This window comes from Sinocyclocheilus grahami, unplaced genomic scaffold, assembly GCF_001515645.1.
Source record: "Sinocyclocheilus grahami isolate Dianchi unplaced genomic scaffold, SAMN03320097.WGS_v1.1 scaffold207.1, whole genome shotgun sequence".
In the NCBI taxonomy this organism is placed as follows: domain Eukaryota; kingdom Metazoa; phylum Chordata; class Actinopteri; order Cypriniformes; family Cyprinidae; genus Sinocyclocheilus; species Sinocyclocheilus grahami.
In genome coordinates, this window is record NW_015505386.1 from 965626 (window position 1) to 978402 (window position 12777).

General features: G+C 36.2%; 1 protein-coding gene across 1 annotated transcript in view; it reads right to left on the reverse strand.

The window, feature by feature from the left end:
- The window catches only part of LOC107595704 (splicing factor, suppressor of white-apricot homolog), a 110832-nt gene that overhangs the window by 80161 nt on the left and 17894 nt on the right, over positions 1-12777 (reverse strand). The window contains exons 4-6 of the mRNA XM_016286199.1: positions 7378-7457; positions 5110-5335; positions 2257-2372 (exon numbers count right to left, since the gene is read on the reverse strand). Coding sequence (XP_016141685.1) covers positions 2257-2372; positions 5110-5335; positions 7378-7457 — 422 coding nt within the window. The remainder of the gene's footprint in view (positions 1-2256; positions 2373-5109; positions 5336-7377; positions 7458-12777) is intronic.

Consider the following 12777-nt stretch of genomic DNA (forward strand, 5'->3'; position numbering starts at 1 on the left):
ACGAGACAAAACCAATAAAACCCATTACAAACGAGGCATTTGTTGCATCCAGTGGGGACATAATTACTGATAATAATGACTTATACTGTCTTTTTACGCATTGCGTATCGCGTATCGCGCGGCGTAAACATAAAACCATGTCTGCATTTGTGATCGGAGAAACAAGAGACTACTTCTTTTTAGATGACGTGCTGAACACGCACTTTACTGGATTCCTTTCAGTCCCCTAAGGAGGTGACCTTTTAAGTACCGTTCACCAGATGCAGCTTTTTCTGTCTTGCAGTGCATTTTCTGTCTAGTCTCTACAAATGTCTACATGCTATTATGACACTATGCCTTCAAAATCCAATTTGCTGGCCTGTTGCTCACTGAATAACAAACTTATATTTTAAGATACAACATAGGGGTGAGGAAATAATGACAGAATTTTCATTTTTGGGTGACAAGCTTATTCACCACCAGAGGTGCAATATTACAAATATGAGCTCTTTAATATTCATCACATCAGCAGAAATCATTCCTCAAGGGCTCATATTTCAAGCTTATAAATGAATGAACTCTTTGGGCAAAAGGTTCTACCCTATGGGTATGAAATTGGCTTCATTCTTTACATTTCCATTCATAGAGACTAAAGAAAATGTATGAGAAACGACAGAAGTATGCAAAAGAAAATGTCTATAAGAACAAGCCATAAATCACTAAAAAAGAGCAAAAGTTTGTTGATCATGTTTTTTTAAGCTAAACATCTGGATTTCTGTGATATATTGAACATTCACATTGCGATCTCTGATGATTTAAATATGTCAAGGAAGTCATTTAGCTGGCTTACATAAATGAGGTCTTGTGGAAATTGCAAAAATGATTTGTGATAGTCTTCAAAGCATCATTTAAAATGGGATGAAAATTATAAACAAACCACCATATGCCATAATTTTTCCAGCAAGTCTGTTTATGAATTTATAGCCATCCTGGAATTTCATTAGAACGGCATAATTTCTTGGTAATTTAAAACCCAATAAACCTAATAAATGTAGATGCTATAACATTTATATTAAAATTAATTACATCATATAACATTATGATACAACTTCTATATTATAAATGTAATTTACAAGTAAATGTTACACTGGAATGCTACAATTCTACATAAATATGTGACAATGGTATAAGAAACATAAATATATATTGCAGTGAATCTTTTCAGAAAAAATATTTATTATATTTATATTTAGCAGGGTAAGTTCAAATCTAAACTACTTGCCTGACCAGACCAACAAAAAATATTTTTTTTATGTTTTTACACTGATTCAAATTACATTCTGCACAGTGCAAACTTGATAAAGCTGCTTGTGTCATTACGAATGCATGACTGGTTACTTGAGCTGCAATTAAGTTATCAATCCACCATAACATGTGGGTGGCATAAATCCCGTTTTCTGGAAGAACCAGAACACACAGGTTGACTAAGCCACAGAAAAACATGACACGCAGAGAGATCTCAAGCGTAAGACCTGAGATGAATGTTCAACAGTCACTCTTCCTTTAGCATCACAAAACTTAGTTTAATAATTTCTGACAATTCTGGCAGTACTTGACTGTAATAACCAGGAGTTAGCTCCTTTAAACAAATTAGATGAGTCTTGAAAAAGAGAAAAAAAAATAGTTTATATAAAGTTCATGATTGAAATGCAAACTTTATACTGTCAAGGCGAGAGCGGAAGACATCTATTAGGAAACCAAATCAGATAACATTAGTTTATTTTACAATCTTTTATCTCTAATGTCTCTCTGTGTCAGTCTCCAAAAAAATGACAGAGCAACTCAGATTAAACATACAGAATATTAGATGAAGAAATCAAAGATATAAGCATCTGATGAGAACTTCATATCCTTATTTGAACAAACATATAAAAAGGGAACACTTTGATGTCAGATGCTTTCATTTCAGGCCCAGTTCTGCCAAGAAATATAACAATTTAAGAGCAATTTGGCATTAATTTTGAAATGCATTGCTTTGAACACTTATCCAACGAATTAGAAAATAATAGTAACAGTCTATCAAGTTGGGTAAACGGAGTACAAAAAAAAGCACAGTGTTTATAGCAGGGGGTTAAATTACACGTCATTGCTGTTTTAGTTATGAACGCATGTGTAAAAAATGTGATCCAGGGTACACGGTACATAATCACAGTCTGAAAACTGTCAAATGAGTGTATTAATATTCCTAAACAACATGGGGTATGTTTGAAGCCGTACCTTCATTATTTCCTCCAGACGAGAGATCTTCTTGGATGCAAACAAACTCGGGTGCAGATAGCTTCCATCTCCATCATCATCATCATCATCATTGTCAGAATTGTCTGACTTTGATTCTGTTCCAAAAGGGCCAATTGATTGGATTGTTAAATGACTTCAGAAATGTTCAGATATGTTCATTATTCTTAAAACAATTGATTAATTCAACTTGTTAAATTTACGATATATACTACAAAATGACTGACAAAGTGACACAATATATACAACCATTCAAATGTTTGAGGTTTACAAACTGTTTTAATATTTTTGTTTTTAAAGGGGTCATATGACGTTGCTAAAGAACATTATGCTGTGTATTTGGTGTAATGAAATGTGTTTATGCGGTTTAAGGTTAAAAAAACACATTTTCCATATAATGTACATTATTGTTTCTCCTCTATGCCCCGCCTTTCTGAAACGCGTCGATTTTTACAAAGCTCATCATTCTAAAAAAGCGAGGTGTGCTCTGATTGGCCAGCTATCCAGTACGTTGTGATTGGCCGAATACCTCAAGCGTGTGACGGAAATGTTACACCCCTTAACATACTGTGATCATGCCGTCTCCCAGCAGCTCTGCTCGTGCACATCCCATCATCGGTTCTCTTTTAGCAGTTCAGTCAATGTACTGTTAGGAGTAACTGAATAACGGTTTATTTCGCGTCAGAGAGAGTGTCAGGCACGTTTATAAACCAAATAATTTAAGTAATTAGTGGATTAGTGCGTACTGGAGACGCAAACCGTTTCAAACGATTCAGTTCGATTTGGTGAACTGGTTCGACCGGTTCAAAAAGAAGATCCGGTTAAATAGAACGATTCGTTCGAGATCACTAGACGAGACAAAACCAATAAAACCCATTACAAACGAGGCATTTGTTGCATCCAGTGGGGACATAATTACTGATTATAATGACTTATACTGTCTTTTTACGCGTTGCATTGCATTGTGCCGGGTAAACATAAAACCATGTCTGCATTTGTGATCGGAGAAACAACAAACAACAAGCCTACTCTACACTGCTCAAAACTCACGTTTGAATCATCATTGGCAAATTATTTAAATATAAAAAAATGTACTTACAGGCTGTGAGTCAGAAGCACCAGACTGTCCTTGCAAAGTTGGAACAGCCCAACTTTATAGAAACAGCCTTTGTGCCACAGACGCATTAGGCTACTGGTTAAGGAAACAGTCCTCATCCATCCTCCATAAAATGCTCAGCACACATCTGAATATTTGGGTTGAACTGTTCTGGAACAGTGTTGTAAATACAACTTAACCACTGATTTCTAGTCGTGTCATCTTTTGGAAGACCAAACAAAGTAGTTTCGCTTTCACAACGAAACACACAGCGACTCCACAACATGGCAGCGGCAACAACGAGAATAAAAGTTATGCCTTCTTTCTTTGCGTGAACATTTGGGCGGCGTTATGCAAGTCTTCCCACATAGTGACGTAGACATGCGGGGGCGTGTTAGAACGAGCTGTTTTAGGTAGGCGTGGTTGACTCTTAACTTTTATAAAGAATCTCACTTTGGATTTGAGACTTTAGTCTTTGTAACTTTACAGATCTTCTTTATGCAGAAAGGAAAAATTCAGCATGAAATCGCATCATATGACCCCTTTAAGAGAAGTCTCTTATACTCTCAAAGGCTGCATTTATTTGATAAAAAAAATGCAGTAAAACCACTAACACTGTGAAATAATATTACAATTTAAAATGACCCAAACAAAGTAGTTTCGCTTTCACAACGAAACACACAGCGACTCCACAACATGGCAGCGGCAACAACGAGAATAAAAGTTATGCCTTCTTTCTTTGCGTGAACATTTGGGCGGCGTTATGCAAGTCTTCCCACATAGTGACGTAGACATGCGGGGGCGTGTTAGAACGAGCTGTTTTAGGTAGGCGTGGTTGACTCTTAACTTTTATAAAGAATCTCACTTTGGATTTGAGACTTTAGTCTTTGTAACTTTACAGATCTTCTTTATGCAGAAAGGGAAAGGAAAAATTGAAATCGCATCATATGACCCCTTTAAGAGAAGTCTCTTATACTCTCAAAGGCTGCATTTATTTGATAAATAAATGCAGTAAAACCACTAACACTGTGAAATAATATTACAATTTAAAATGACTGTTTTCTATTTTAATATATTTTAAAATGTAATTTATTCCTGTAACGCAAAGTTGAATTTTCAGCATCATTACTCCAGTTTTCAGTGTCACATGATCCTGCTGGTATTATTGTAATATGCTGATTTGGTGCTCAAAAACATGTATTATCAGTGTTGAAAACAATTGTGCTGTTTAATATATGTTTTAGGAAACCAAGATACTTTTTTTCAGTAATTATTTGAATTTTTTGTAACAATGTGAAAGTCTTTACTTTGACTTTTGATAAATTTAATACATCTTTGCTAAACAAAAGAATACATTTCTTTCAAAAAAAATAAAAAAATCTACAGTACTGACACCAAACTTTTGGCTGGTAGTGTATTTTGAAGCAAAAATGGACATTTCATGTTTTCTAGCGAACTGAATTATAAAAAGTGGGAGTTCTATAACAGAGGAACTCACTATATTTTAACAAAATATTACAAAGACATTTTACAATAATCAAAGACCGATTGAAGTCAATCCAAAGAACAACATCTTTTCTAGAATTTCCAGAATCTGTCTTTTTTTTCTAGAGCATCTTCTTTTCTAGATTTCCTACAATAGCGTTTGCCACAAAAATAATGTGCACAGAATTATGGGGAAATAAAGGAGTTCAAAATTTCATGTCAACCTAATAAACTGTAACACATGAAAAACTTACCTTGTTGCTGGTCCTGTTTGCCCTCTGATGCCGATGTGTACCTGCCCTCCTTCATAGCTCGTAAAATATGTTTGTAGTAAGGGTTCAGGTAGTGGTCGAACCGCAGGAAATCAAACTGGGAGTTCCCAGCCTGCTTTGCCTTCAGCACAATTTCAAATTGGGCCCCCTGCTTGCATACAAAGTTGGCGGTGCGCTCAATAATAGCGTGCGTCTTGGTGGTCGCAGGCTGAAATAGATGGCAAAGAAATGGGGTAAACAAGACTGAAATACTGATTAAGCTTATAAGAGAATATGCCATTTAAAAATATAAAGATTAATTAGACAATTTGTATAGGGAAAAATGCGTATAGAACATTTATCATCAATGACTTCGGGCGCAGGATTTTTTTGCTACTGCCGTTCACACACAAACAATTTATGTGTGAGTGTGGGCTGGCATTCCATGAATCTAACCAAGGATGTCATTAATTCATTTCCAGCTACACATGCAGATTTAAAATAGTTAGTCACAAGTCTTTCAAGCTGCAGACAAAATCATATTCATGTGCCGAGCTGATTTATGGCGATGCTGTATTTTAAATGACAAATGGCACCAATAGTGCTCCAAATGACACATATCCTTCATTAGAAGGAAGCATGAATATTGCATGAGAAGAACTTTTCGAAGGGCTGCACTTTAGCTCCAATGTCCAGGTAAACAGAGAATCTATTGTATTCAAAGCCCCAGAGAGCCAAATAATGACTTGCTAATTTGAAGATAAACAACCCAAAGTTTCTCTTCAAAATCAGATTCTTTGGTTGCTTCAAGCTATCTGCTGTACAATAAGCAAGGTAATCAGAGCACCTGAAGATTAATAATTCAAAAGGCTCCTTCAAAGAACCTCACAGACTTGAAACTAATAGGGGTTTTCAAGTCTGAGAAAATGAAGGTTTCGACTAATCCTCCAACCTTGAGATGGATATCAGTCCCTCCACCCAAAAAAGTGCTGGTTGGGGTACGTTGTTGCAAGTGGCTCACTGGATGGTGAAGTATTTATGTTTCTATGTTTCCAGTAGGTCTTGGTGGAAAAGCAATGACATATCCCCGGTTTAAGAGGATAAAAGAGGGGCATCGAGACTCCTGAGCTTTTAGAAAAGTATAATTTGGTGGGATTAACTTGCTTTCAGCTACAGGCACAGTAAAAAAAAAAAAAAGATCAGTGATTGTGTGTGGCTCCCAAACGTGGGATCCTGCGGCGATAAAAGCCCATGTCTGGTTTGTACAGATTGATGTTTGCATCCCACCGTGTGCATGCTGGTTATACAAAGGAAGATCTTTATAGCTCAATCAAAATCAGAAACTTCTGAATAGAAAAGAACAGAGAATAGAGTCTTTACTTGCCACACAGTCATAAATGGCCACTTGCAGAGTGCAAATCAACAATCTTTCGGTATAGTTATCAGACATCCAACAATAGAAATGCAAATCAAGCACATATTTAATTTAAATAATGGTGATTACAAGTAGGGATGCATAATATATTGGTTCCATACTAATCTGCAAATATTAGAGACTTTAATTTTACTTATTAAATGTTCACCTAAAAATGAAAACATCTGTCATCATTTACTTATCCTCAAGCTGTTCCAAATCTCTTTACATTTCTTTCTTCTGCGGAACACAAAAGATGATATTTTAAAGAATGTTGGAAAATAAAAAAACAAAACAGGTTTGGAACAACTTGAGGGAGGGTAAATGACGACAAAGTTGTCATTTTTTGAGTGAATCACCCCTTTAATTAATCTGCATATTTAATAGTGTGTGCTCATTTACCAGATTTTGAATCGCCATCTAACTCACTTAAAGTTAATATTTAGAAATAGTGTTAAATGTAATCTTTAGCAAATCTCCAAATAAATATCCATTTTCGTGCCGTTCAATATAATGCCGTGAAGCCTAAATTCACTTGTAGCATTTAAAATGAATGATTTAGCTTTAGTTAATCTTTAAAAACGGTTATATATAACCTTCATTAAATCTCCAAATGAATATCCATTTTTATGCTGTATATTACACATCATGTTGTGATGCCTAATGCACTTGCAGCATTTAAAAATGATTGACTTTAGTTTAGTGCATTATTTGAATTTATTTAGACAAAATATTATTGAATCTTTTAAAGGCTAATCATGAAAATAATTAGTCTCATGGGTATCGACCAGAATTTTACTACTGGTGCATCCCTAAGTGAAATTGTGTAAAATGGGAAGACTTCATTATCTGCTCACCAGCTCTACATCCGGAGGGATGAGGAGGCCAGGGGGCGCCACAAACGGCTCCTCACTCTCTTCCTCCTGCTGCTCTTGATCTGAGAGAAGGGCAAAGGTGGGAAAAACAGAATGAACAGACAAAATCAGATTGGCAAGCCAAAAGAATCACAAAGAATCAGAGTTTCAGGAGCAGGATGAGAAAAACACGCACACACTTCAACTATGCAGCTATGAAGCTTTCGTTAACTAAGGGCACTTTAAAAGAACCGGAGGCACTTTAAGTTTTATTTTGAGCTACTACAACTTTCTGAGACCACAAGCCCCGTCAGCTCTGTTTACTGCTGATGCCTCTATGCACTCTTCCACCCTCTGCCTCCACGAATTGGCCAAGACAGGTAAAAACCAAATTAAAATTTGATGCTGAATTCAGTGTGAAGGGAAATGGGGGCAGAAGGTGGAAACACACTGCTGGTGCATTAATGGAGGAAATAATCAAATCTAGTAGCTACGTAGTGCCACATTAGTTGCTCTAATAAATCAAACAGCTCTTCTAAACCTATCCAACAAATAGTAAGATGTCACATGATCAAAACTATGCAGCTATGAAGCTTTCGTTAACTAAGGGCACTTTAAAAGAACCGGAGGCACTTTAAGTTTTATTTTGAGCTACTACAACTTTCTGAGACCACAAGCCCCGTCAGCTCTGTTTACTGCTGATGCCTCTATGCACTCTTCCACGCTCTGCCTCCACGAATTGGCCAAGACAGGTAAAAACCAAATAAAAATTTGATGCTGAATTCAGTGTGAAGGGAAATGGGGGCAGAAGGTGGAAACACACTGCTGGTGCATTAATGGAGGAAATAATCAAATCTAGTAGCTACGTAGTGCCACATTAGTTGCTCTAATAAATCAAACAGCTCTTCTAAACCTATCCAACAAATAGTAAGATGTCACATGATCAAAACATTTTTTTTTACACTGATGGTTACAATCAAATAATCTCGCTCAACATTTTTGGTCACAATCAAATCATCTCACATGGTCTCACAAAGCTTTGAGTAAATGGCATAAAGTCTGGTCTACACTGCAGATTATTTTGGCCAAGAGCCACCCACTTAGACAGAAATAGACCATCAGAACGACATGTAAATGACTGACCACTGTTTGTTTTGTTTTTATATGTTTAGATTATACGACAATAATAGACTGGCATTAAAAATGTCATTCAGTTATACAGAAAGCACTAGAGAACAGGCTGAGAATTTATATTTTGCCCATCCAAAAGTAACAAGCATAGAATACTTCACAGAAATAATTCAGAAACAAGGTTGGCCAATACGGCCAAAAATAATTCTCACAATGCTTTTTCCATTTCATACAATAGCTATATTCATCTAGGTATTCCTTTATGATTAATGGGGATTGAAATGCTTTCCACATTTATTAGACCTTGAGAATGAAAGTAAACATAACTTGTTCACACAGAGTATGATACCTTTTTAATTTAGGGCTCCATGAAATTTATTTTTTTATGGATTCTGTGTTTTATGATTTAATACAAATTTATCATTAAAATGGTGTCTAATGAAATTAATTAATAAAACTTTAACAATTGAATTGATCTTTTAAAATGTAAGCATTTGAAAATATAAGAATTTACAACAAAACACTGTTTTTTTGTAAATAAGATGCTGCACAACATAACTTTGTAAATAATACATGAATTAAAAAATATATTTATTGCTGATATTCTTTAAAAATAATAGTATTATTAATACTTCTTTGAGAAGTACATTTTAGTATACAACAGTAATATATTTCTCTTATAATTTATTCAAGTTAAACAAAAACTTTTAGGGTCTGTCTTGAAGATCTTTGAGTTTCAGTGTGTATTTGATTCAGTTTTGAGTTTTTCTCAAATGGAATGATGAAAAGCATGTGAAGCGACTCTCAGAGAAGCTATATGAGGAATATTTTGAGATTGCAGATGCTGAAAACTTAATGATACACTGATATCACTTTTTCCAGAACGAGTCCGATACGATACTTTTATTTTTGGTACGTGCCAATACCGATACCTGTATTTTCATTGCATTTGTAATAAAAATGTTAAAAAATCTTATTAGCTGGCTTTATTTACTAAACAGATATTTCCTTCAGTTAATTTCACACTTAATTGTGTCAGTTAAAATGTATTGTACAAGACTTTGTTACTTTCATTGTTTATTTTATTGCTTTGTGGTAGGGCTGGGCGATATATCGAATATTAGCGATAATATCGCAATAATTTATGACATCGATGTAAAATTTGAAAATATTGTGAAAGCGAGCTTTCATGAGTGCGGTTGCCAGATATCAATAGTTCAAATCCCCGAATCAGAGCTTCGCTGTTACTAGCATACATTTTCTGCCGATTAACATATATATTTAAAAATATAAGTCGGTTTTTGATCATCTGAAACCTGCTGCGACTTATATTCCAAAGCAACTCTCATAATACAATAAAGTTTCTAGTTTCACTTTCGATTTAAACAAAGTTGTGTATGCTTGAAGTTTAAAATAAATGTTGTTTATAGTGAACGCCCCTATAATTTGTTTTATATTTACGATTTAGTTTTAATCCAAATTATGCATCTGCTAATAGAGTGAACAGCAATAAAGATCATGCAACAGAAGTGCGTTCGCTTTCCCTCTTGCTTGATTCTCTCCCTCTCCTTACTGTCAAGTAACTTCAGTAACTTCTGCATTGCTTTACTTTTTGACATATCTGACCTAACTACATACTTTCCAGTGATGTCTGTGAGAAAGGGATATTCTCTTGACAAGTTCTCATACTCTTTGCTTATCAACTCGGGCACATCAGTTATTCAGACATGAATACTGAATGTTTAACATTATATTGAATACATACAAGTACTTCATCGACATCCTTAATCTCTAATAACTCCATTCTGCTCTCTCTTGTCTGTGTTTCTTTGTCTGGAGCACTGTTTACATGCAGTGTGGTATCAGCTTTTGGTATTTGGGAGCATTTTAAAGAGTACAAGTACAGGAGCCCCGTATCGGTGTATCCCTACTGAAAACACAGTGAACTCCTAATATCTTAAATGGCATTAAACTAGCAAATCAGGTAATTATTGCCTCTTCAAAAGCTCTCGTTCTACAAACTCGCACCCAATTTCATAAAATCCCTTAAGTTAAAGGGGTCCTATTATGCTCTTTTACAACGTCTTGATTTTGTTTTGGGGCTGTACTAGAAGAGACTCTCATACTAGGTTGTTCGAAAAACACATTACTTTTCACATATTTTACATTATTACAACACCTCTCTCCCCAGTTTGGCATGAACAGCTTGAATAGCTCCAGTATCAAATGAAGGCCCCCCTTCTGAAATACAAAATGTGCTGTGATTGGTTAGCTGGCCAGCGTGTGTTGTGATTGGCAGCACTCGGCGCCTGGTCGAGAAATGTCATGCCCCTTACCATAGCCGCCTGCGAGCTTCAGTGTAAATATTGCGTCATTATCGAATAAATTTGACCGCGATTTAAACCCGGATGATTGTAACTACTATAAGTTTGTCTGCCTTGGGAAAGCTAGCGTGTCTTCGACATAGTGATAACACTCGTTGCCTTCTCTAGTGCAGCTCAACCAGGTCTCGTCCCATTCGTTGGTATTTGTGATATCTCAAATCCTGGAAAATATGCATTGTAGTCCAAACGAGTCGTTCATTGTAGTTTTTGAAAAGTGATTTCTGTTAAAGGGGTCATATGATCCTGCTAAAAAGAACATTATTTTGTGTATTTGGTGTAATGAAATGTGTTTATGCGGTTTAAGGTTAAAAAAACACATTATTTTCCACATACTGTACATTATTGTTTCTCCTCTATGCCCCGCCTTTCTGAAACGTATCGATTTTTACAAAGCTCATCGGTCTGAAAAAGCGAGGTGTGCTGATTGGCCAGCTATCCAGTGCGTTGCGATTGGCCGAATTCCTCAAGCGTGTGACGGAAATGTTACGTCCCTTACCATATTGTGATGCCTGCGGCAACTACATGTGACGACCCCGGGCTAGACTCTGTTTCGTCCACGGTGAAAGCCAATCCGGCGATCGATAGCGCGAAGTTGAAGTATTTCCTCAGCGACCAGCACGGATCAGCTCCAGGCATGACGAAGCGATATCATCCTCTTTTGGAAGGCCAAACAAAGTAGTTTCACTTTCACAACGAAGCACACAGCGCCTTCACGACATGGCGGCGGCGGCGGCAACAATACTACTGTGAGAATAAAAGTTGCCTTCTTTCTTTGCGTGAAGATGTGGGAAGAGTTGCATAACGCCGCCCAAATAGTGACGTAGATATGTGGGGGCATGTTAGAACAAGCCGTTTTAAGTAGGCGTGGCTGACTCTTAATTTTTATAAAGAATATCTCTTTGGATTTGAGACTTTAGTCTTTGCAACTTTACTGATCGTCTTTATGCACCAAGAGCTTGTAACACTACAAAGAGAAAGGAAAAATTTAAATCACATCATATGACCCCATAAAATATCTCCTTTTGAATTGGACTATGAGCTTTGTAACTTTGCAGATCTTTTTTATGCTCAAACAGCAACATTACAGACTAACTAAAGTTGAAAACATGAAAAAGCATAATAGGACCTCTTTAAGTTACAACTATGGGTCTTCTTAAAGGGATAGTTCATCCTAAAATGAAAATTCTGTCATTAAGTACTCACCCTCATGTCGTTCCAAACCGGTAAGACGCAACACAAATTAAGATATTTTTGATGAAATGTGAGAGCTCTCAGACCCTGCATAGACAGCAACGCAACTGTAATGTTCCCAGGTCCAGAAACAAAGTAAGGACATCGGTAAAACAGTCCATGTGATATCAGTTGCTCAACTTCAGTTTTGCGAAGCTACAAGAATACTTTTTGAGCACAAAGAAAACAAAAATAACAATTTATTCAACAATTCTTGTCCCCGAGTTATGTTTTTCACCATTTTAGAGTATCAAAACACATACGCACACTTTCCCCTAAGCATAAACAACGCTGATTACGCCGATTACGTTCATGCGCGCGCTTTCTCCTCCAAACGTAAACAACGCTTTATCGATTACGCTCTTGGGTACTCTCCAAAATGGCGGAAGACATAACTCGGGGGAGAAGAATTCTTGAACCGAAGATCTTACAGGTTTGGAACAACATGAGGGTGAGTAATTAATGACAGAATTTTCATTTTGGTGTGGACTAACCCTTTAACTTTAAAGGGGTCATATGATGCTTTTTTAAAGATCATTATTTTGTGTATTTGGTGTAACAGAATATGTTGACATGCTTTAATGTTCAAAAAACACATTATTTTTCAAATACTGTACATTATTGTAGGTCCTCTATGCCCCGCCTCTCTCAAATGCTT